The sequence below is a fragment of the Cupressus sempervirens genome, chromosome 11 (assembly GCF_028749045.1).
Source record: "Cupressus sempervirens isolate cs-2001-9-10 chromosome 11, ASM2874904v1, whole genome shotgun sequence".
Taxonomy (NCBI): Eukaryota; Viridiplantae; Streptophyta; class Pinopsida; order Cupressales; family Cupressaceae; genus Cupressus; species Cupressus sempervirens.
The window spans coordinates 542,107,856-542,135,113 of NC_143128.1; the positions used below are offsets into that span (position 1 = coordinate 542,107,856).

The following is a 27,258-nucleotide window of genomic DNA, read 5'->3' on the forward strand; positions in this document are numbered from 1 at the left end:
CCTTGTAAAAAGACTTCAGATGCTATGGATATTGCAGATATTTTCTTTAAGGAGATTGTTAGATTGCATGGATTACTGAAGAGCATCATATCCAATAGAGATAGTAAGTTTGTTGGTTATTTTCAGAAGACTTTGTGGATAAAGATGGATGCTAAGCTGAAGTTTAGTTCTACATTTCATCCACGGACTGATGGTCAAACGGAGGTTGTGAACTGAAGCTTGGGTAATTTGTTGAGATGCTTAGTTGGAGATAAACTAAGTAATTGTAATTTGGCATAAGAAGAGTTTGCATACAATAATTCTGTGAATAGGAGTATTGGGAAGACACCTTTTGAGATTGTTACTGTAATGCAACCTAGAGGTATATCAGATTTGAGGAATGTTACTGGTGAAACAAAGAGAAGTGTTGAAGGTGATGAATTTGCAGAATTTATGAAGTCTTTGCATGAGGAAGCGAAACGTAAGTTGGAACAAAGTAATTAGAATTACAAGGAGAATGCATCTAAGGCAAGAAGACATGATTTTTGAAATTGGTGATGAGATGATGATTCATTTGAAGAAGGGTAGATTTCCTGTTGGCACGTATAGTAAGTTGAAGATGAAGAAGTTTGGTCCTTGCAAAATCTTGAGGAAATTATGAAGTTGAGTTACCTACTGACATGGATATATCTCCTATATTCAATGTTGTCGATCTGTACAAGTATCATGAATCGGATGATGAGTTGACAATACCTATTGATTATCCTAAGAAGCAAATTGGAGAGCTAGAACAGATTTTGGATCAAAAAGTTGGTAAGAGGACAAGAGGAAAGGATTACTTTGAGTATTTGGTAAAGTGGAAGAATGGGCCAGTTGAAGATTTTGCATAGATTTCTCAATTTGAGTTGGATTCAACTCATATTGTGACACACTCATGGTTCAGGAGGATTTTTTTTAAACCCTGGTTGTTTGATGCAGGAGCATCTTGGGTTACATTGCTATCGTGCTTGGTTATCATCATGAACTTGTTCGGTGTCTTTGTTGTTGTGGCTCGGTGGATGTGTTTCTGTTTTCGTTCACAAAGTGGCTTGGGTTTCTTGTTCATTGAGTGATTTATGTTCTGTGTTCACTAAGTGCCTCGATGACTCTTTGTATCTGTTGTTCGGTGATGCCTTGTTCTTCTTTCACCAAGTTGTCTATTTGGGTTCTTATTTGAGAGCCGACCTTTGTATTCAATTCTTGGTAGTGATTTAATGTATTGGATCAATGATTGGGATGCGTGTAGACTGTTTTTTGGTCAACCTTCTCGAATATGATGATCTAGAAACTTCTGTAAGTTGCTTTGGCAAGTATAAATAAAGGGGTTGAGTCTTAGGTTTAAGTAGGAAAGTAGCATAGGAGATGAGGATTAGATTTGGAATCTAGAAATTGTGGATCATGTGTGATACAAGAAAGATATGTTCTGTAATTGAATCTTCGTATTTGGCCACAACCAGGAAGGCCTTACAACTTGGCATGTATGAAGTAAATTGCTGAATCAATAAAGATCTCTTGTTCTCTCCTTTCTAGTGTTGTCTCTTGGTTGATTTGCTTCCATTATGTAACTTTGCGAGGTTGCATGGTAACTAGGTGAGCCTTTGGCCCTAGTTATCATCCCGCCTTGCATCATATATATAATATACATATATTATATATATGAGATACATTATATATAAATACTATCTATCTATCTATCTATATATATATATATCATTTACTACTATTATCATGCAGCATTATGATTATTAAGTTTATATATATATATATATATATATATATATATTATCTATATATATATTATCTATATATTAATAATTATCATATATTACAATCATGTTAATACATTGAGCAAATATCAATTGTAATATATGTTAAAGCAATAATTAATGCAAGTTAAGATATTAACAAGAGACATGCCTCTTTATATCATATATGTATGTATGTATGTATTCAAAGAAAGAGTAACTTGAAACACACAGAAATCAATAAGGGTTATTACAAGTTACAATAGAGATGTATCATATCATCTTAAGTGTAAAGCATAACATTATTAGGGAGACGTAAATTAAAATGAAAATTTCCTAAACCTAAATCTGATCAAACTTTAATAGATACATAGATACATACATACATACATACATACATATTTGTATGCTTATAGTGGAAGGAATAGATTGGTTTGGGATTCAGGATTTGACATGATTGGTGCATTGTTTCTTATGGATCATGGTGAGTTGCACTGCAACTCCAGACATAGTGATGTTTTTATCAGAGGTTGATTTAGGATCTTAGTATCATCATACAGATTCTGATAGCTCGAGAAAAATCAATCTTTTGGGAAGGGGGGACTACAATGTTTCCTTCTAATGCGACCTTGGCATATAAATAATTATTAAGGTCATTAAAGTTAAATGATTTAATTTTTTTATTTTCTCCCCCAAAAATTAAAACAAAAGGATAATATTTTTTTAAAAAAAAATTGTTCCCTCAGAAAGTAATACATAAGGATAATACTATTTAATTAGCTTACTGATGTATTAAAGTGGCTTAATGGTGAGTTAAGTGAAAAGTTAATTAAGTTGCTTTATTTTTGTTATTTTCCAAAGTTTAAATCAAATTAAAGAGGGACAATGAAAAGACAAAAGAAAGGAAAATGAAGAGATAAGCAGAGGGTAAGCCAAAAGTCTTTGCAGTTAGTTATAAATGGTTATAAAAAAAGAACGAGAGGCACATTTCGTTTATGCTTGGTTATGCTATTTCTTTGGAGAGCTTGAGAGTATTGGAACTTGAGGACAAAAGTTCCTAGGATTTCTTGCGAACTAGACAAAACTCAGTTCTAGTTGGAGGGTTTCATTCGAAAATCTCATAGAAGCTTTTCATAGATAAGTATAAATTTTTTGAAGTCCCTTGGAGAGGCAAATCCACAGGATCTAAAAGTATTTTTATATTATAGATAAAGTACAAACTATGATGTCCCCTCTATTGGTATAAGGAATGAATGCTGGAACTTGCAACAAATCATTAGTACAATATAGAAAATGCATATTATAATATGTTAGCTATATGTAATTAAATATTAATCTAAATGCTACCCTTGTCTAACCCATCCTAATCCCTCAAAAGAAATTCTTCTTGGATTACCTAATCCCTTGATGAACTAATTCTCGATTAGGCAATCATCATGTGAAGAGTGTTGCTCTAGGCCTCTGGGATCTCTGCATTCATTGCAACAGTACATGTTAGAGATCCCACCTCTAACTAAGTTTCTAATCTCTGACATATGCATATGATTGACCACTGCAATATATATTGCCCATGAGAGATTCTCTACAAATCTCTCCCTTAGAATTCCTATTTGGGATTCAACATTCATTCTAGAATGTCCTCTGTCTTTGAGCTCTCTTTCCTAGAGAAACTTGGCATCCATAATAGATGCCCTTTACCAAGATGAGCTTGGTCTCTACAAGAAGTACATAGTTCTTATCTCATTCCGCTATCACATAATTTTTTAAAAAGAAAATAAATTTAGTATACCTCTCTGTTGCCTTGTGTTTACATCTTACTTTCTCTATAGTTTTATCCATAATTCTAAGAATCATAGCAATTCATGCGATTTGATTCAAGCCAAATGATTTTTTTGTGAATCGGTAAATCGAATCAGTGATAAAGGGTTTATGAAATAAGTTACTAAATTTCAAGGATTTTTTAATTTCCCAATTTATGGCCGATTCGATTTCGATTCATGACCAATTCACGATTCGATTTGGCCTTTCCGATTCCGATCTGATTCCAATTCTTGTTACTTTGGTTTTATCAGAATAGTAGACTATCATATAACAACTAGTCCTCTGATGGTTTTAGCTAATTGTCACTATTCCTTCTATATTATAATTGCCATTGAGTGATTATTCTGTGGTCTACTTTGTAGTAAGGTATTTACTATCCATGATCCTTAGTTTATAATACTGCCCATGCCATTATCTATATTCTCTGTGTGTCACCAAACATATTAGCGCTAACACCTTTTCTTTCGTGTTACTTGTTTAGCATGGGTCTTCGTTGCGAGGCTGACTCCACGTCCTCATGTAGTTTGCGATCTCTTCTACACGTCAATAATATATTTGGGTTGTGTATGTTTGTTTTGCTTCTTCTTGACTTGTCCGCTTACGTTCACTTGTTAGACTTACTATATTTTTTATTCTATATTTAGGACAGAGTCTATCGTTTGTGCGTATTGGAAAGTGTCCACCTGTTGCCTTAGCTTGTTGTGGATTAAGTCTCCTATCCACATTGGTAAGGATTCTTATTGAACTGTATTGCTTTTCTTCTATATGGCTTCTCCCTATTGGTAGATGCTTTGATGATTTCCTACGGTACCCGTCTTTGCTATGATATGCGTATATGGAGTATTTGTTTGTTCTCTCCTCATATATTTAATCAATGGTAATTACAACTGCTTCCTTGCGTGACATATATTTTATTTGCGGTTTATCTTCCTTAGATATCTTCAAACTGATATGGTTCAATGATTTCTCTCATCATATATCCCCTTTTCTCTCTCGATGACATTGCAAATATATACTCATCCAAAAGGTATGAGTCTCTCAAACATTGTGAATATTTGTTAATGTGAAAACATAATATAGTAGGGTAACTATTAGCTAAACTAGAGATATCTAGTTTAATTGTATTTATCTAATTATCTTGTATTAGTTATTTGTTTAGTTATTTAATTGATGTCTATTATAAATATTAATTTATTTATATTGAAAGTGTGATTTTCCTTTGATTATATATAAATAATTACCTATTTTGTTAAATAATTATTTAATATATATCTAACATATATATTTGTTTATTCAACAATCAAGTAGCTATTACATGTGTAAATCCCTTTAATTAGTTACAATTTGAGATATCAATTTTGATTTAGTATTAGATTTCCTTATAGAGGGGATATTACACAACATGAGACCATTACAATCTAATTTAATAATCAAATTACGACAAATTCGAGCTCCTTACAAGCAATCACACTAGAAACAACATTTGGAAGACCAATAGTCCCAACTTAGAATCCACCTTTTATAATGAAAAAAATACTATTATGGTAAAATAATGAGTGTGTTATAAAACAAAGATCATAAATGATCTACATATACAAGTATACACAAGAATGTTTCTATAACAAACAAAGAGAGAGAAATAGAAAGTTTCCATACCAAACAAAGAGAGAATATGGAAACATAGAAGAGGAGTGACCATTAGAAATAGAAGTAAATCTATGGAAGAGAGAGAAACAAAAATAGAGAGGTTTAACTCTAATACCCTCCCTTAATGGTCAACCTAACTTCAAAACAAAAAAGCTGCAAGTGAATCCTCAAAAGGAGTAGCAGACTCAGGCTAATCAGTGAGCTTTGCATGTTCTGCAATATTGGCCTATGACTGAGACTCTTCCTGCTTCCACTATTCAAAAGCAATGCAAGTCCTGCATTCTCAGATGACATGACCAAATTTGTGGCAGTAGTTGCACCGGATTTGCTTCTTGGAGCTATCTTGAGATTGAGCGAATGCCTAAGATGTGCCTTTATCCTTATGAAAGGATTTGGCTGAAAATGCTTGTTTAGAGGAGGATGAAGTAGCATTGTTATCAAACTGTTGTTTACAATGGTCCTACTGCAGAAGTTTGGTGCACAAATCTTGAAATTTGAGGTCAATAGTAGTGGTAGTAAAGCGTCTCAATAAAGTGCTCATAGGATGGTGGTAGACTTTTTAGAGTAATGACCATGATATCCTCTTCCTCCATTGTACGACCTCCGGCCTCAAGCTAATCTCTGATATCCTTATTCTTTAGAAGATGTTCTTGTAAGGACATGTGCTCATCCATAATAATAGAGAATAGCTGATTCTTTAGTAAAAAGAAAGAAAGCTCTGCTTTTCTTTGATGTCGTGTGGAGATCCTTCAATGTTTTCCAGATCTCTGTAGCTATCTTGCCTTAACAAAACTTGAGGCAACTGACCATTAGTAATTGCAAGCTTAATAAGCATAATCGCTTCATGATTACGCTCATCAAACTTCTCTTGAGTAGCATCGACTATGGTAGGATGAGTCTTGGTACCCAAAACAAGTGCCTCAAGGTGACGACACTCGAAAATCGTCAACATTCTCTGCTTCTAGGTGTTGTAGTTCTTTCCATTGAATTGCTAACTGCCTTAAAAGAGAAGGTTGGTGAGAGATGTCATGACGTGTTTTTTAATGCAAAAAATTGTGTATCTGAAAATGCATGAATTTCAAGGTAGATTAATAGAAGACCTAGAAAAAATGAAAGGACACCCAAAAAGAGAGCTCAAAAGACCCAAAAAAATTCTAAAATTAGATTTTGAATCCACTGGCTCAAAAAACGAGGCACCTAGAAAAAATGGAGACCAACCTAGTTGAGATTTGCAAAAACCCACAAAACTTGCAAAAAGTTTTTCCTTGCAAAAAGTTTTTCTAAACGGCGAATAATCTTAAGAGTTTCATAGGAAACCCTAGCTGTTTTTGGAAAAAACAAGAAAGTGCAGGTTTGACTGTAAAAATGGTGGAAAAACAAATACTGCTGGACAAAAACCAGAGACAAATGGTTTAAATTTTAAAACACCCTAGATACCACCCTTTGTAGAAGATTTGCAGAAACAAAAGGTCGGAAATGCCCAAAAAGGTGGTCACAAAATTGCATAAAAAAGGCTTACAAAAAAATGTCAAATGCAAGCCCAAAAATGCCAAAATACCAGTCATTTTTCAGAGGAAGCTAGTCATGCAGGCAAGGGAAAGGCAGATGACACATGAGTTGCAAGAGAAAAGCTGCCTAGAGAAATTAAAATACATAAACCCTAGATGAATTTTAGAAAATATCCCTACGAACAAATTTTTGAACACACCCAGGCAAAGGATGTTGAAAATCTTGAGTCTAAAATTTCATGAAGAAATTAAAGATTTTCAAAACCTATTTCAAAAAATAACTGAGAAAATTTCAATAATGAAATTATTATTTTTTCAAAAAAAAAGCTCTGATACTGTATTATGGTAAAATAATGAATGTGTGATTAAACAGAGATCATAAATGATCTACATATACAAGTATACACAAAAATGTTTTCATAATGAACAAAGAGAGACGTAGAAACATTCTGAAGAGAGAAAGAGAAAGTTTCCATATTGAATAGAGATAGAATATGGAAACATAGAAGAGGAGTGACCATTAGAAATAGAAGTAAGTCTATGGAAGAGAGAGAAACAAAAATGGAGATATTTAACTCTAATAAAATACAACCAATGGAAGACCAATAGTCAGAACTCAAAATTCCACAAAGTTGTTCTTTGGTTTTGACCTAGGGTCTCCACAATGAGGATTCATTGCTTCAACCAAGCTAAACTTCTTGGACAGGATCTGAAAATATTATTAAATAATTGTTGGAGAAATTATGAATGCTATTTTGAGTCTATATTTTTATTGTGATCAAATATGATATAGGAATATTAATGAAAGCTTTTTGAACTGAAGTTATGAACTCTGTATTGAATGCATTAATGTGAGTTTATAATTTTTACGGAAGTAAAAAGGAAAGATTTGTGTATGAAGATTTGTGATTTTTCCGCTAAGGCTTAAATCAAATTGTTGAGGTACATGAAACCAAATAAATCTGGAGATCATGGGTTTAAGCTGGGAGAATTTGGAATACATTACGGGCTGCCATTTTAAGGGTAAGGCATGGAGGGAAGAGATGATGGAAAAATTGAATCCAAACCCCAAATCAGTCTGAATACTGCCCTTGGCCACTACATTTCTCCCATTACTTAAGGTGCATGGTTGTTGGTCCAGATCACGGGCTCAATAGGAGCCATTTTTAATGAGAATGCACTCAGATTTGGAGCCATGGAGTGACTCACATTAACGTATCTGCCCTCATTGTTGTGCATAGGAAATATACATATGAAATCTGGAAACTTAATTACAGTTTGCTTTTCATAGCAGAATGTCTATGGCCTTGCCTGCAATATTCACAAGGTAATAGAGGTGTTGAGGAATTTTTGTTCAATTCTGAGCAAGTACAAAATTAAATTGAAGGCTGGCCATTTGTTCTTCTCTTGGTGTTGAATTTCTGCAATCTAGCATTATGAGAAGGAAATAAGGATTCATGGTACCGTAGATTACATACAATTCCTTCTACTGTAGAGATGTCTTGTGCACAGTCATATCTTTGGGAGGAGATTGGGGAACAACCAAATCCTCCAAGATGTAAATTTTTGTTTGTTTTGTGAAGCCACTGCCTGGGGACCGCTCGTCAGATGACTGTAGAGAACTGTTGTCCTGTCTGTCAGAAGATATAGATACCAGACACTGAACAATTAAAAGGGACAGCAAACTCCTTTACCCATTTGGTCTTTAGCTGATATTCAGGTTTTGGCTTTATAATTACTTGCAATATGACAGACCATGTATCATATATTTTGTATAAAGTTTCTTTATAATTACTTGTAATATGACAGACCATGTATCATCTCTATATTCATTTTCTATCAATATTTTGTTTGCATCTTTTTAGTAATTTTCTGCATTTTCTAAAGCTTTTTGGATGCAGGTCCATAATTTTAAGCAAGCAACATTTTTTAGACCCATCAAAAACTACTATTGCTCTCTCTTTTAGAGAACTAATATTTATAATAATCAAACTCTGTCTTGTAATCATTTTGGAAATTATTTCATCAAATGCATTTTCATTCATAGGGTGATTCTTGTTTGCATCGTTGTTTACTGTCAAATGCAGACTTATGGAAAATATTTAAAACGAGCACAGAGGGCTGAAGCAAAGAGAACTCTGAAACGAGTCCAGGCTATCAACAAGGCTCCAAAGAAATTATTTCAGGTTTTGTCACTTCTGATGTTTGTTTTGTGATTGATCGCCTTGCCTATATGCATTGTGGCTGTCTTTGACAAAAAATTGATGGAAAAGTTATTTTCTTTGGTTTAATGATCCATTTAGCATTTTCTTTGATGATTTTCTTCTATGTTAGAATACTAGAAGGATAACACTTAATATTAGGGTATCGTTTTCTAAGAGATTGTATTTTGAATGTGGACCTGAGATAAGCGGAATTTTATGTTCTCATATTCATCTGCTTCTGTTATTGCCCCATGTTTTGAAAATGAATGAGAAAATGTTGAGAGTTGATTGAAAACTAACAAACCCTTTATATTCAACATTTTGCAAATGCAATGAAAAAATCATTCTTTTGACAAATCTCTGATTGCATGTCTACCATGGTGTTTACATTTTGTTTCAGTATTTGGTTGATAACATGTCAAAATTAGTTATCTACTTGATTTTAATCCTACCAACTTATTACAGAGATAATTGGTAAAATCTTTGATGTATTAATGAATGAGCAAGACACTCATAGATAGCTTTCAAAGACAATGTTTATATTACAAAACAATCGTATTTAGAAATATTCTAATAATGGAGGAATAAAAGAATATTAGAAACATTTAAATATTTATAAGATACACAATATTGAACATTAAAAGATGAATAAATAAGATACTCAAAAGAAATTATTCTAATACCCTCATTTAATGGTCAATCTGTCAACTATACCAAGGAACCCCCTGAATTTAACAATATATCTAGGAGTGACTTAGTGAGAATATTGGTAGTCCTGTCCACTGTAGGAACATACTGCAAATCCATGGATCCATCTTCAACCAGCTGACAGATGAAGTGACAGTGAATTTCAATATGCTTGGTCTGCTCATGGAAGACGGGTTTTTCGTTAAGTTTGAGCACCCCTTGATTTTCACAAATTAGTGGTGATGGGTCTGCCTAAGACATAAAGATGTCAGAAAACACCATTCGAAGCCAAACTGCCTCACAACCTACTTTGATTGTTCCCCAATACTCAAATCCAAATGAGGAAATACATACTACTTGCTGTGTCTTACTAGTCCAAGTGATAGCATCTCTGCCCAAACTAAAGACATACCCAAAGGTGAACTTTTTGTTATCAACAGAGCCTTGGATTAGCCTCCCCAATCCAAGTATATGTAGCCGATGAGTCAGGGATCTTTAGTTTGTCCATAAGGGTTACCGAAGTCTTGTGTGCCCTTGACATAGCGCAAGATGCGCTTCCCTGCAATCCAGTGATCTGAAGTAGAAGCTTTCGAAGTGAGATATATGTAACTCATTGCAAAGTTGAGATTAGGTTGAGTGGTGGTGAGATGGATCAAACTGTCTATTAGTTGCCTGAATGTGGATTCATTCTCAATAGGAGAACCAGATTTAGCTGACAACTTTGGACCAAAATTCATAGGTGTAGATGCAGGTTTGCAATCTTGCTCTGTGAATTTGTTAAGCAGAGCACGTGCATACTTAGACTAAGGGATAAAGATGCCATGTGACTGTTGCCAAATCTTGACACCTGCATAGTAGTGCAGAAGCTCAAGGTTGGTCATGTCAAAAGAAAGTGGCGTAAATTCAGTTTGATTTCTTGAATCAAAGAGGCCAAACTGCTAATGATGATTTTCAAATCATCAACATAAAGAACCAGAAGGATGATGTCACTGCCAAAAGGATGACGTCTTGACGTACATATTCAAGTCAGGAGGACTCCTCAGGAAACTCTACTTTGTGAGGTACTTATCAATTTTTACGTACCATTTGAGGCCATAGAGTGCTTTCACCAGTTTGAGTACCTGTTGTTCTTTACCAACAACCTTGACTCTAGGAGATTGCGTCATGTACACCTCTACCTGTAAATACTATTTAGGAAGGCTCTTTTGGCATCCATTTGATGGACCTTCTAGGCACACTGAGCTGCCATCCCTAGGACTAATTCGATGATGCTCATCTTTGCTGTTGGAGCAAAAGTCTCCTCATAATCAATCGCTTCACACTGAGAGAAACCTTGGACTTTTCTAAAGTACCATCAGCCTTTTATTTGACATTGTAGATCCATTTGCATTCGATGGTTTCTTTCTTGACGAAAGATCTGACAGAACCCAAATGTTATTTTTCAAAGGACTATGATGCTCATTTATGTAGGCTATTGGTTCGTCCGACCATATCCTTGGTTGTTTCTCTCTTCCAACCGGTTTTTTGAGATGTTTCTTCTTGCAAACAATGACCAGCATGTGCATTGCTTGGTGTGACTTTTAACCCACACTATATTTTGCAGTCACGTTTTCTGATTTTTGGCCCTTTTTTACACTTTCAGGCTCGAACTTGGGTTTCAACATCAAGCTTCTGTGTGTTCCTAGCATTTTTCCAAAGACTCTTCAGATGCCCTACAAGACCTTAAGCACTCGCTTGATGTGTTGATAGTCTTCTATTTAGTGGGGCAAGTTTTATAATGATGATTTATTGGTCCTAAGTAATTTGAAACCTTTTTTGCTAAAGGTAACACAACATCATCCTCTTTGTCTAAATTTAATATAAATCACTTTTACAATCCATCCACATTGATGATTTTCATGTATATAGGCAGGTCCAACAAAAAGACATATTGTTGTCATTTTCAGTTATTTAAATAGGTTCTTGTCTTATTGGTTTATATTTTTTATGTTGTTCTTTGAGTGTTTCACTGCCTATTTATTGCCTATACTTTGTTTCTAGAAGCCATTATTGATGTCAAGGAGAAAGGGTTTTAAAACATGAGTATTCTGAAGTACTGGATTAGATGGAAGGTTTTGTTAGGAGAAGATGCCACTCAGGGAGAAGAGCAGATACTTTAGGACTCAAATCTGCAATTGTTGAAGGACAAGCAATTTTGAGAAAGTATTGTAATATACGCTTCCTTGACAAAGGTGTTCGAGATGGATCCCTCAACCTACTTTATTCTTGTAGGGTAATTCTAGGCCTTGGGAAGGGAATATATTATATTAATTAAATTTAATTTTTCTAGCATTGCTATTTTCAGACAACTTAGTCGAATTAATTATTTGATTGAAAAGATGACCTTATGTGTTAAAGCCTTTTAGGGTCCAAAGTTAATAATAAATTAAAAGGTAACTTTATTGTAATGCCCTGCTTATGGTCTTTCTAGTTTCTCTAGAGGACTCCTATTTTCTAGGATAACTATCTTCTTGAATTTGTTTTCATTACCATCAACGCTATTCTAAGCGCATGTAAATATAAAAGTGTATGTTTTGTTATGGTAGATCGATGTTGTATTAAACAAAGGCGATGAAAGCTCGTTATAGAGATTTACAAAGATGGTGTTTCTAAAAGAAACAATTGTGAACTAAAGAAGAAAATAGAAACTATTTAATAAATTAAAACAAACTAAGAGGACTAATAAAAGAAACATCATAATAATAATCTAACACCCTTCCTTAATGGTCATTGTCTAATTGCTGTCTTTTGGTCACAACATCTGCAAAACATTTTGCTGCTGCTGAGACCCTCCTTGGATTTACAAAATGGTAGTGACCAAGAAACCATCAAAAACAAGAAACAAGGAAGGGTGCCCGTTTCTTTAGAATGCTCTGCAACAAAAGACAAGAGCTTGCCACTAAGATGAGTATGCCACTAACCCTCCCAGAATCAACAAAACATCTGACTAGAAATCATAGAAACTCGAACTTGATGTTGGATAACAAAGCTGCTCTTCCCTGGAGACAGAGACAAACATTGAGAACACCACATGCAATTACGTGCAACAAACTTGCAAGTGCACATAGCCCTTGAAAATTAGAGACATTTGGGTAAACTAAGAAATTGCACAATCAAAACTCTCGATTAGGCTCCCAATTTTGAGCAAAAATCATCAAAGACAGACCACAAAACTTGCCATAAAATACCTTTGACAATTTTTATTTCAAAAAATCGAAAGATAAATTTTTGGAAAGAATGCCAGATTAGAAGAGGCTCAAATTTTTCGCTAAAGTTTATGAAATCCCATTGACTCGCTCTAATTCCATGTTATGGTAATTGATATTGTTGTATTGAAAGGATATGAAAGCTCCTTACATAGATTTACAAAGGTGATGTTTGTAAAAGAAACAATTGTGAACTAAAGACGAAAATAGAAAGTACTTAAACTAAAAACTGACTAAGATGACCGTTCAATAAACATTATAATATTCTAATATGTTCTTCATCAAGGCCCATGTGCATCCGCAAAGAGAAACAACAACATTTTTCCATTAACTTATTGGTCTCATCAAAATGTTCAATGGCTCCAATAATTTGGTTTTCATTTACCATGAATTGCCCTACCAAATGATAGACTTATGAGATCTATGAAGTTATGAACACCATACAAATTCTCTGATTTGTGATCAGCATCATGCAACTTGGAAGATCCCAAATTTGATGAGGAATTCAATTCAAACGAGGATGCTTAGATGGTGCATTTGGAAACGAGAAGAATCTGTTGGCAATATGGCTAAGGGTAGTTGATAGGGTTGTTATTTATGGCAACATATCACTCATTTTGATATGGCAGAAGTTTCGGTTAAGTTTGATGAAGGTATACATAGAAAATTGACTAAGTATAAAGCAGGAATACAAGCTACATGCTACTCATTTTGTTCGACAAGCTTCACTGGAAGCACAAGAAGTAATGCGGGCTTAGAGGAAGGTAGTGAGGATACCAGAGAGCATGTGTGCAATCCCGTGGAAGCAAATGATAAGTTTTGGGTGAGTTATGGGTAGTTTACTAGAGACACGCTTGATAGGATAGAACATGGTAAACAATAGAGTATTGGTATTTTGGTTATAGAATTATTTTGTCTTGGCAAAATAATTAGTTAACAAGGTTGGGATGACATCCTAGGTGTTAACATCCCTATCCCCCTAGTATTCATCTTATTCCCTATTTCTAACAAAAGCAACAGGTTGCTGGAAAGAGATTTTACAAATGAATTTGATTTTGTTGCAGCAAAATGGATATCCTTTTGACCAAGATTCCATTCTAACTTGTGAGCTAAACTATGCAAAGAAGATAACATTATGTGAGCTGATTCAGAGGATCAAACAGAAAATATGTTTCAAGGTGCGGGTTTTGAGACACATAGTTTGAAGAATCCATAGAAGCTGAAAGAAGATACAATTGTTGCAGCTTTAGACAAGATCACTGAAGACCTCTGCTAGAAGACCTAGATTGATAGGAGACAAAAGGGCATGGAAGGTGAATTCTCTCTTGCAGATTCGTAGGCAGTCAAAGAAGCTTGGGAGTCAATGAAATCTGACTATTTGCAATTACATTTAGACAGGGACCTTATTTTGAAGATTGCTTAAGCAGTGTCATTGAAAGGAAAATAAGGAGTTAATAAGCTCACATTGGAGCTAAGGTATACTAAGGATGCCTCGGAGAAAACTCGAATGGCTTTTCTAGAGCAGAAATCTTGTTGTTACTGAACAATTCAGGGAGCAAGAAACAGAGAAAAGGTAAAGGAACTCAAGCAAGTGATTATAAGAGCTTGACAGATTTCAAGAATACTTTGATTTAGAGCAGACTCCCAAATTTGCAGTTTAAGAGATGGTACAATAAGATGGTTGGACTAATTAAAGGTGAGGATGATTTTCAATTTATTGATAACCCATTTAGTTGAAATGAATGCTGATTTAACTTTTTATATTCCACTGCAAAGTGAAAGAGATAGCAAATCTTAAGTATTTTAATTCATTGCCAATGGGATGATAGGTACTTCTGTTTTTGATAATGAGATGTGGGCTAGCCGTGGTGTGTGATTATGAGATGGAACCAGCTGAGTTTTCTATTGGGCCATTCATGATAGTTTATGGTTTACTTCCTATAAGGAACTATGATGGATTGGATTAATATAGTTTGATGATGGGCCTTGTAAGTTTACCACAAGGAAAGAGGTGCTAGGGTGGCCTATAGACTATTGGGGTGGATACCATTGATGTTGAATTTGCAAATGTCGTCAAATGCACTTTTGATGGGATCAACATGGAAATTAAAGTAGGGCAACATCAACATGGTTAAGTCACTCTTTTGGTTGGTATCTATGCACGCGATATTTTTCAAGGGCTATTGGTGATCAATGATGATATAAGATACATACCATGGGAAATAGTGAACCTTAAAAGTGATAATAATGTTACTGTTACATCTTACATAGTCACCATATGAATCCATTTGGGCTCTTGCAAGTGGATTGGAGAGAGATTGTTAGAAAAACCTAGTATTCTACCGAATTGGTGACTTATAGAAATACATTTCTGACCAAGGGAATGATAAAATGTTTTATTTTGGCCAAGGTTTATCATCAAGGATAAAAACATTTCATGTTGGCCAAGGGGTATCAGTTGTTGAGTAACATGGATCGTTTCTGCAAATGTAATTATATTGCCATTGTTATAGATGTTTTACGAAATGCAGATTTGTGGACTCATAAATATGAGAGAAGACATGTCTCATGAAGAGACATGTCTCTATAGTTAATCATCATTAGTTAGTATATCAATAATATAAATAATTATATGTATAATATATATATTACTATATATATGATATAATATATGTAATATATATTATATATATAATAATATATATATGAGAATATTTATCTAAAGACGATTTATTATCAATAATGAATCTCATGATCATATCAATTTGACTGAACTACAAACTTAACACTCCCTCTTAGTTAGGGAGGATTGATATAAAACACATTATGCTCTTGAGTATATGAAGAGACATCATCTCATTATGATATTTCTAGAATGGCATATTTAAGGATATCAACATAAATCCATCAACACACACTGATATATATATATTAACATATACTACATATGGAATTTGCTTCGATTCACAATGAGGCAAAATTTCTCAATACTCCCTCTTTAGCAAGAGGGGAATTGAAGCACATATAATACAAGATTAAATACCACCTTAAGTGTGGTCTATAATAGACTTAAGTTATGGTGTCTAGCAAGATCTAGCCCAAAGAACCACAACAACTTTTATGGTGTCCAACAGAATTTGGCCCGAAGAACCATGATAAGTTGGTTATCAAGGTCTCTGGAAAAATCCGGCCCGAAGAACCATGATAACAGGTCTACCATTTATAAGATCGCCACCTTATAATGTTTACCTTTTGTTTGTTTATTATCATGACTTCTAGCACTCTGGGACAACAATTTAATGAAGTCTGTCATGATAATAGGTCCAACTATTGATAAGATCGTGACCTTTCAATAGCTCCCCTCTTAAATATATACATCAATGAAAGATCATCACCTTTCATGACATAATCAAAACAACATCATGTAATAACTCACATGATATCCACCATGAACCAAGTTAGAGGGTGGACCCACCATAGCTGCCATGAGAGGGTGGAACAAAGGTTTTCACCTTAAACTTCTCTCTCATAAAGGGGAGCACATTACAAAGAATCTCACTTAGAACTTTTCCTTATAGAGAAGATATCATCCACAAAGGATTTCATCTCAAAATTTCTCCCTCTGAAAAATGATTCTGGGAAGGTAGGTCCTGTAGTTACTCCCTTTGAGACTCTCTTTACCCAAGGATGCCTCTCGGACTCTTTGAATTTGATATTAATCTTTCAACCTTCAGTGATAAGTCAATACTTATGCACTCAAGAGTAGGCACATCAAAATCATGTAGTCACACACATGTATTTCTAGACTCCCTCTGAGTATCAATATTCTAAGCTCTCTAGACTCCCTCTAAGTATCAATATTCTAAGCTCTTGTCTTGACTTCGAAGAAGTGTCATACTTGCTCTTAATGTAGAAGGCTACTCATAATCTCAATTATTAAAGATATTTGCTTTGTGAACCTCACTTTATCCTGCCTACATAATGATTTCTCGATCACAGTTTCTTTAGAGCTATTATCATAAGATTGAGTCTGCACAATATTTGGTAGCATGTGCAAAGTATCAAACCTCCTGCAAGAACATCCTCAAACATAAAGGAAAAAGATCAAGGCAAATAAATCTTATAGTATGCATAGAATTATAAGTAGGAAAGAGACTATGGTGAGTAGATAAACGTAAAAATTAAGAATACTTATTTGCACATGAGGGTCCATAGATATTTGAGAATGAAACATCTCCTTTGTAAAGATGGTCCAAGTGGAAATGGAACATTGGTTATTATTATCCTTCCCCACAATGTGAAGTTCCCACTCTAGATTTCCATGTGGCTATAAGAATGTTTTGGATCATCTCTTAATTAATTTAACTTTGCACGAGTCTTTGCAACAACAATTATAGTCTTCTGATTAAGGAATATAATCTCAGGTGTTATCAAAACTTGAATTATTTGATATCTTCCTTTTAACACCCACAATTTATGGTGGCCCACTTCATACAATTCATCAAGAGTTGCCTCATTAGTATTCGCAATGAAAAGTATTTCTTATTACACTTCCATAATATCGAGTGCCTTTAGATGTTTAGCAATCCACTTAAGATCCGTCAACGATTTTCTCCATACGGATGCATAGATATGTATTTCCCTAATACTCTGTTATTATTCATAAATTTGTCTTATGTTGTCGTGGGAATCAGTTTAAGTTTGGTGAAGTCCCGACTATCCACATCATGACTCCTGAATTCATACATCTCCGCTCTACCATGCTCGTGGTCTATGGAATGACAAGGATCCCTCCACAAGAATGATTGAGATAGATCTCTTGGTAACTTCTGAACTTCTTTGACCGCCGTTCACCTTGGAGCCCACAATGTCTTTATGGTCAATGTATATAAAAAGAAATTGTGATCAATAGTAATGCCTTCTCAATGCGAGGGGACTGATGGTACTTCCCACGTCACCTCTATCTGTCAAATGGAGGGTACTTCGTTCATTCCATGTTCGGGGGTGATTAATGTATATACTCCTTACTCGTGCTTACAATCGCTATCTTTGTAGGTTGACTCTTGGTTATGTGGATGCCTCATCACAAGGTTATAAAATAGACACTTGCCTTATTGGGTATAGGAGACCTGATCCCATTAATATTGCTTTGCTTCTTCCTTACAGTGGTGTCAACCTTCCTAAATGCTGTCGTACTTCATTTAGAGTGACGAATCAGATTGTGTCACTTTCTGACCTTTCCATGCATATGTGGGGACTACCCCCTCGGTCACGCTTCCTTTTGCACGGTTTGACTGTTATTGATCAATAGTGCTGCCTGAATCAACTCCACCCTTCCACGTGGCATGTGAACTCTACGGTTTCATTGTGGATTTCTTTTTGCCCGACGCCAATCTATGGGGTAGTGTACGTTGTCTTTGCGTATGTATCAATTATAGATCTACCCTCATTTTATACTTTGCTGACATGGATAATGTTTGCCATCAATAATTCTCCTTATTACTCTATTGATGCATTAAATACATGTGTATATAGATTCCATGTTATGGCGGTATAGGACTACCATGCTAGTTTCATGGATGTATATAAATTCTTCCCTCTTCATATATTTGTATGTCGGGTATTGACCAATAATAAGTCATTCATTTAAATATAGATTTTTCTTATCACCTTTGTAATTGCAGTTTATGGCATTGCCTTGAATTGAATTTATTATTTGTTTCTTATGTTCGGGGTCTTCCTATAGATTCTCCCGAGTAAACTACTTCCTTTCCAACCTTTCTTCGTTGTCTCCCTCCAGTTTTCCCATGGCATGCGAAATTGTGTTTCTCAAATATCTTGACGAATGATGCAGAATATATATATTTGGGAGATTCATGTGATGGTCTGTAAGAAGGGTATGGACCAGGTGGAAATAGTCAGTATAATATATATTGGGTGCCGGATATCTCTAGTGTATTCATGAGGAATGGTGACAGTCTAGGCTTAAGCATTATTCTTCAACTTATTTAGATTGGTGGGTTTGTCACTGAATGCCGCCATTGTTTCACATTTCATATGCTTTTGCAATCAGAGGTCAAACCAATGATCATCGCCTTTTTAAAAATCATTTACATTATTCATTCGTTTTTCATCAGTAATGGTGATTTTTCATGCTTACATCAATATCTGACATAGAGACACAGATTCTGCGAGGGTTGGCTCTCTCGTGTTTCATAGCTCTACTTATCGCTTCCAATATATATCACTTCTTATGAAAAAAATGTTGTCGTATATTATTTAATCAATGTTTTATTTACCAAAGCTGACCACTACTGACCACTGTATTTGCTTTGAAGAACGGATGAGTGACATCCAACGTCAAAGTGAAGACCGACAATTACTTCGCCTTAAAGTGATGATCTCACCCTTACCTCTTTGTATGCATTGTGCCGTGGAAGGATTCACGTGTGTCATAACATAAAAGTTGTTTAGACAGACCTTTATATAGTTTTAAAACATTTGCGAAGAACTAGAAAATGACAAATATCTTCAAGGTCATTGCCTCTCTTTTCTAATGGAGGAAGGTGTCCAGTGTTTTCATTGCAATTTGGCAATTTGTTTGTCTGACATTTCTGGAGAGGAAGTCAATGCCCGAATCATTACCCTTTCTGATTGGTGAAGCACATGCATGTATAAACTTGGGTATACCGGCTCTCCCTTTCTGCAATTTAAAAAAAATAAAAATTTGGACTGTGCATGATAAAGGAAAATCTTGAGAGCTTTACCACATGGCAAGGATATAATCTGTGCTGCATTCTTGACTCCCCCCTGAAAGCTGACAAGGCCCTTTCTTTCAATCGACGGCCCGATCTATTTTTATAATATTAGGTTTGTCCACTTTTTCTCAATTTTCTCCTTAAACTATATGCAACTGCTGTGACATGACGGATGCTTGTACCATTTCTGCCATCAATTGAAACTGGTGCTTTTTGTTTTTTCAAATGTATTTAAACAATTTATTACATATGCAGTTGGCTCTGATACCATGTTGAGTAACATGGATTGTTTCTGCAAATGTAATTATATTGCCATTGTTATAGATGTTTTACAAAATGCAGATTTGTGGACTCATAAATATGAGAGGGGAAACATGTCTCATGAAGAGACATGTCTCTATAGTTAATCATCATTAGTTAATATATCAATAATATAAATAGCTATCTGTATAATATATATATTATTATATATGATATAATATATGTAATATATATTACATATATAATAATATATATATGACAATATTTATCTAAAGATGATTTATCATCAGTAATGAATCTCACGATCATATCAATCTGACTGAACTACAAACTTAACATCAGTAAGGTGATGTTTTTTGAAAAATCATACTTGAACAATCATAGGTTTGATTGATTTCTACACAATCAATTTTGGGCCATACTTTGAGAGAAAATCAAGTAAGCATAACTCATTTGAATATTGGTTAGATTCTCAGGTACCAAACAATTATTTTGGCTTATATTCAGCTTGCAGTTATGGTTGGGGTAACAGATTACATTTTAGTTGCAATTATTGTGGGAGTGCAAGGTGTTGGGAATGAGAGCTAATGTTCAACTTCTTGAGTTTATTTATATTACTATTATGCCTTGGCTAGGTTTTTTTGAAGAGCAATGCTCTGCAGAGTTGACTGAATTTTGGTAGTATTTGATTGCTTTTCTTACAAGTGGTTTTTTGGAGGTCTCTTGCGCTAGTACCCAACACGTGTGTTGGTACTGAATAAGATATGCTTTGAGTAGATGGAGCTGCAGATCTCCCAAGTTAGCTTGAGACCATGGGATCATAATTGGTTCTATTTTGGACTAGTTTAGTGATTTTGGGGTTGAGTTGGCATTGCTTGAGGGCAGGCAATCTTTGGGAAGGGAGGATTATAATTTCCCCTTGTTTGAGTTTTCTTGCTTTCTAGGTGGCTCTAACCTTCTAGGTGGGTACTAGCCTTACCAAAGTGGTTATTTGATGTTACTGGGAGGAGCTTGACTGATCTAGAGGATTCAAAGGACAGTTTTTGACGTATTTCCAGGTTTTGGCACATTCTCCAAGATTCTTGGAGAGAGCATCTATTTATAGTCACATAGTTGGGTCCTATTGTCATCATTAATCATTGGTATCACTTCAACATAGTCAATTTTTTGATACCTTTAAACCATTTCCACAGCTCGGGTGTAATCTTGAGCCTTGTTCTAATTAAAATTATTTAATAGGTGCTTTATTGTTATAGCTTTTAATGGACACTTTGGTGTTATAGCTGATTTGAGTAAGATTGAAAAGTTTTAAATGTTGGATGCTTAACCATGTGACTAAATTGCCCAGAACATGACTGAAATAAACAACTTTTAGGGATATAAGGCTTTATTAAGTTATGAAGTGATTTAATATTGCCCTTCTGAGAAAAATCTTGGGATGGTTATAAATGAATGTTGGGGTCTTGTTTGTTACATTCAGAAGATTGAAAAGCTTGTTTTACTTCTCTATGGAGATCCGGAGATATGTGCTTGTGGCCAAATGCTTTCCAGTGGGACGAAAACCCCAATGGTTTCTTGGAGCTAAGTACAAAAGCAGTCAGCCTTCACGGGAGTGGTTCTTCACAAAGATCAGTAAGGGGCTGAAGAATCGAGCAGGTATGAAAATCCCCATTTGTGGTGCATCTTTTTAGGTAAATCCAGATAGGGTGTGCATTAATGCAAAAAAAGATTCAGGTTTCCTTTTATAATTTTATGATCAATTGAAGTCGTTGAAATTTAAGATGACATTTTCAAAGATAAATCCTGAAATACATAGTTGTTAAAACTAAAGACTCTGGACACTACATATTAGTTTATTGTTTTGTTTCTTGATTTGGGTGAGGATTTAATTCAGGATTCTGGATATGGGCAATTGATTGAGTACCTAGTTTGACTTATCATTATGTATTGGTATGGAGTAGGGTTTTTCTTGATTCTCAGTCATGTCTGAATTGATTTGCTGGCCATTGTTTCATCTGGTGGTCACTTGAAATAGATGGACATTTGGACAGTGTGCTGGGTGTATGGATTTATTAACTGTGTGAATCTTTACTCTAATGTTCGTTGCTTGGAAACATCCTCCGTTGGTTTGGAGACTGAGTGCTGGGTGCATATGTGATGCAACCTGAGCGTTTGAGCTTGTATTTGCCGATTGACTAGATCTTTTATCAACGATGTATTTACAACTCTTCTGGCATTGGATTATTATCTTTGTATTGGTATGAGAAATAGGGAAACTCTTCTTCTGCAGCACAGACCAGATATATCTATAGAAAATTCTATATTGTTTACTGATTGCTGATGAAAACCTGGTGTAGCGAATGGCTGATCAGAAGGTCAGAAATGTTCTAATTTATTTGTATCATCTTCTGTACTTATAACTGAAAATCTTAATAACAGTAGCACATTGTACTCTTTGCAATGACATTTCGCATGTAAGGTTTAAAATTTTCCTTGCCCAACATTGTATTCCATGATTGTTTAGTTTGTTGGAATGTATTTGAGAATGATTGAAAATAAACTCCATCAAGTAAATTGCAAAACAGAGAACCTGCATTTCTTTACATATTACAAACTGTTTTACAAATTGTCTAGGGAAGAAGAGTTTAAAAAAAAAAGCTTGTAGCTCAGGGGTGGTATCTTAATTTCCATTGCTAAATTTCACACAGACAATAATGGAAGGGACAAGAAGTAAAGAACTAAGGAGGCTGTCTGTAAAACTTAGATGATCCAAATGGCCAAACGATGCTTGTGGTTTGATGTACAGTTCAATGAGATTTTTTTTGCAAGGAATAGGCTATATTCAGGAGGATTCACTCAATAAAATGATGGGAAGAAGCAAGATAAATATGGTAGAGGAAACATAAGAGATGGATTAATTGAAAATGAGACACAGGATTCAAATGACGATTCTCTTTATGGTACTTGTTCTACAACTTTGGCCCACCTTATGGGAAAGTAGTCCAACTCTAGACTAAGATTGGCTTAAAAGTAGTAATGGTTGTTGATGTCTGAATGGTTTCATACTAAAGAGTGTAAACTTTAATGAGGTCCCTCTCAATCATTTTTTTGTTCTAATTAACACCATACCGGGTCTTGTTTTTTGCCGACCCTTTACAAAAAGATCTCAATAGGATATCTTACTCCACTGTCAAAAATATGTAGGCACTATCTTGAGGAGTCTTTACACTAGTCAGCCTTTTAGAGTCAGGATCTACTCCCATTTCATAGATGCATTAGTAGGCTGAGGCAACTCTATAATCTATAATTAGGTCTGACTAAACAAACGATTAAATTGTAGAAGACTACAGACTTAATGTTTTGTACTTTTAAAGTCTCGTTGACATTCTTCAGTCAGTTGTCAATTCGATCTAATTTATTTCTTCTTTTATTCTAGACAGTTCTTACTTGGTGCTGAAATTTTCTTATCTATTCTTTATATACTAATTACTTTCTTAAAAGCTTTGGAATTTTTGCATTAATGAAGTGAATTGTCTCCATCATGTCTATTTTTGTTCTGTAACTTATATAAGCAGTTTTTTGACTTAAATGTTTGAAAATCTTAAATGTTCAGGGAGGAACTTCAGGCTGGGAGGCATGGAGAAAGCTAAACCAACAAGCATGGGAAAATGCCAATACTTGGAAAAACTTTAATAATGAAGTGAATTCGAAAGGAAGGACCAAAGTGAAAGCCAATGCAAATCCCTCAGCCAGATCAAGAGAGAGGGTAAAAGAAAATAAGGGGAAAAGTATGTTGTACATCTTTATAATTTGTATGTGTTGGAGGCTCAAGCGTCAATGTTCAGTTGTTGATAAATACCATCAAATAGATAATTTTCAATGACTAATAAAATAAAATGTTTCTAGATCAGCTAAATTGGAATCTTTCTATTTAGGTTTTATCTTGCCACAATGGATGAAGCATGAGCCGGGAACTCCATTAATAGACTAGTTTTCTCTATCCCTCCGATAGCAAACCAACAGGGGGTTTTTGTTCCCCATAGAATTGTAGGGCTGTCCCATCCTCTCCCCATAGAATTGTAGGGCCAAGCGAGTGCAGACGAATTGGGGGTGTAGGTGGGTGGTTGATCTTACCATGCAACCTTCCTTCCGGTTGCCTCGGCTGCTAATATATAAATAAGACCTCACTTAGTTGTGGATCCTCATTGAAGTAAAAGTCATAAAACTGCTTTTAGGAACACCAATGCGGAAAGGTCTTTTCTTTGTATCAACATGTTGGTGGTGAGTGTAAGGTGTGGGAGCTTTAGAAACATCGCATGGTATTTAAACGACATCAAATTGTAATGGCACATTTTTAACATGTATTTCTACGAGTAAAGTCAATTTTACGGGAGATTTCTTATCATATGATCTGGAAAATGCTTATCTAATCGTGACATAGTTATGATTTTAACTTGGTTATATTAAGTTGGAGTCACCTGGATATCTGATTGTAGCAGGATGACATGTTGTCTATGGAAATGCAGATTTAAAATTCATTCATTTGATTCCTCAAAAGAGAAGACACTGTTTACTGTTCTCTGTTATTGAGTAAATGACCCCAAATGAATGAAATTGAAACTGGAGCATAGTGACATTGATACACGTCTACATTCCCCACCAAAAAAATTGGGTTCATTCATTCTTCCAATATCAGGTGTCAAACAACTGTTTAGAATTTTTCTTGCTTTCCTGGAAGAACAAAAACATTAAGAAATGAAAGGCTGGAAGTCTAATTAGCATTTAAATCTCATTAAATATATCTCTCTAGTTGGTTCTTAGGAGTTCTTGGCAAAGCAAAGAGATGAGAGATTACTGCATGAGTATTGACTATAGACCACAATGATCCAATCACTGCATTAGCTGGGCAACTCCTATTGTCTGCTTTACAATATATGGAATCATTATAAATCAGAGATATTCTACAGCTCATGTTGGAGTTTGGTCATGTTTTTTGCCAGGGTAAATATCTATGTTGTCAGCTCATTTATATCTGTTTACATTAAAATTTATTTTTCCAGTGTCCATATGATGCAGGAGCACCCTGGGGTAGTTAGCAATCCTCTATGTTGAAGTGGTTTTGACCTTGGAGTTGGTGAACTCGGTTGAAGGAGGTGATGCTCGATCACTACTGGGGTAGTTCTCAGTTGTAGTTTCACTTGGGGGACTTGCTGACTAAAGGAACTCAGTTATGCTTATCGTGCTTGGTTGATGATTTGCTCTGTGGAACTCATACTTGGTAAGGAGCTCGGTGGACGTGCTTGCTAGGTATGTTCGGCGTATAGTTGGCATGCTCGGTGCTTGCTACTGTTGCTCGGTGGTTTGCTTCACCGACCAGGTGTTCTTGCGCGATTTGATTGCCTCACTGGTGCATTTAATTTGCATTGCATGTGATCATGATGTGGATCGATCGTGGGATGTTTGAGGACCTATTTAGGGTCGTGGTTCTTTCTCCTATGTGCATTTAATGATTGTAAGCTGACTATTGCATGTTGTGTTTGTTTTGGGTTCTAGATGATTCTATTTGCGACAGGCCAACTTGTGGCCATGCAAATATAAAAAGAGGGGTTTGGGTAGTGTTTTAGGCAGTGGAGTCAGTGGAAGTAGCATAGATTTAGGAAGGAATCTGGAGTATGAATTTGAGAGCAGAGCTAGTATGTGAGTGTGAGCTTAGGAAACAAGGGGATCGCTTGTTGGTTTGCGAGCACAAGTTTATATCTTTCTTGGTGTTTCTACCAGATTGTGGTACTGTTATAGATATGGGCTAGCTAGGAAGGGTTGGATCTTGTGAGATCTTGGAGAACCATTACTTTAATTGTTTTAAATTGGCCATAACCAGGAAGGCCTTACCGCTCAACACATTGCATGTACTCAGTTGTTTATGAATGAATGAGTTGGATTTTCTATCAGATCTTGTGTTGTGTTTCTGCTGTGTGGTTATTTGCTAGGGGCTTGGTCACCTCCATTGGGGATTCACTTGGCCTTGCACTGCGTCAGGTGGTATTAGAGCTTAGTTTGATCTGGTTGGAGATTGATAGAGCATGGGTTATAGAGATTTCATGCAATTCTTATTGCAAATCTGTGTACCTAGACTTGTAAAACCCTTCCTTGTTCATGCAAGGTGGCAGGTTGCGATCTGACTTACAAGCAACTTGGGTTTGTCACAAGGTGCTCGGGTAGGATTTGTTGTAGAGGGTTTTCAAAGATCTTGAAAGATGCCTCCAAGAAGATTGGACCCTAGGGAGATTGCAAATCTCTTTGACACGGTGGAGACTAAGATTTCAGAGAAGGTTAGATCAGATTTTAGATCTGAGATGGAGTTGACGAGGAATAATATGGTCGTTGAGATCATGAGAGCCATATTTGGTGTGTTGAGGAACGTGGGTACGAAAGATGGTTATGAGGAAGTTGCTGGAGAATTTGAGGTTGTTGGATCTAGTGGTGAGGATAGAACCGATCAGATGGAGAGATTTGTGGAAGACAGAACTGGGTGATTGGATAGATCTAGAGGTCAGTTGCAATTGAAGCATAAAATGGATGTTTTTGATTTCTCAAGCACAAATTAAGTTAAAAGGACATGTTACTTTGTGGTGGAAAGAATTGCAGCGAGATAGACAAGATGAAGGTGAAATGAAAATCACTAGGTGGAGATTGATGGTGATGAAACTGAAGGTTAACTTCATTCCTGCGGATTATGAACTCGAGTTGTTTAAGAGATTGTAGATTCTGAAACAAAAGGATATCTCTGTGAAGGATTTGGTTTGGACACAGAGAACTTTCAAAGGAAAAGGTGGCTAGATATATTAATTGTCTGAGATTCAATATTCAGGATGAGATTGGTATGCTGAAGATTGATTCGGTTAAGGATGCTTATTAGTATGCTCTGAAGGTAGAAGATAAATTGAAGAGAAGCCATCAAAGTAATTCCTGAGGGAAGTAGAAGCAGGAAAACTTGGTGAAGGATAAAATGATTGTTGAGGATGAATCGAATTCTGTTTAACCAAGGAGAAGAACAGGTAGATGTGGATTTAAAGGCACTTGCTACATATGTGGTGAAGGACATGGATCATTTGAATATCCCAATGCTTACAGGAAGGTCGGTGACAAAAGTGTTGTGGTAAATGACAATGAGGACTTGCTGAATGAGCCTGTGGTGGGAGGTAGTTTTCTGTTTTGGTGAGTATTGTTTGGTACGAAGGTGTTGGCACTTTGTCAAAGGAGGAATTTGTTTAGGACTTGATGCAAGTCTGGACGTAGATGATTCAATTTGCAATAGGCCGATTTATGGCCGCGCAAGTATAAAAGGAGGGGTTTGGGTAGTGTTT

General features: G+C 35.4%; 1 protein-coding gene across 2 annotated transcripts in view; it reads left to right on the top strand.

Annotated features, from left to right (window-relative positions):
- The window catches only part of LOC149530774 (uncharacterized), an 83,341-nt gene that overhangs the window by 12,241 nt on the left and 43,842 nt on the right, over positions 1–27,258 (top strand). For both annotated transcript variants that reach the window (XM_089809613.1, XM_089809614.1), the window contains 2 exons: positions 8,827–8,925; positions 23,508–23,682. In XM_089809613.1, coding sequence (XP_089665739.1) covers positions 8,827–8,925; positions 23,508–23,682 — 274 coding nt within the window. The remainder of the gene's footprint in view (positions 1–8,826; positions 8,926–23,507; positions 23,683–27,258) is intronic.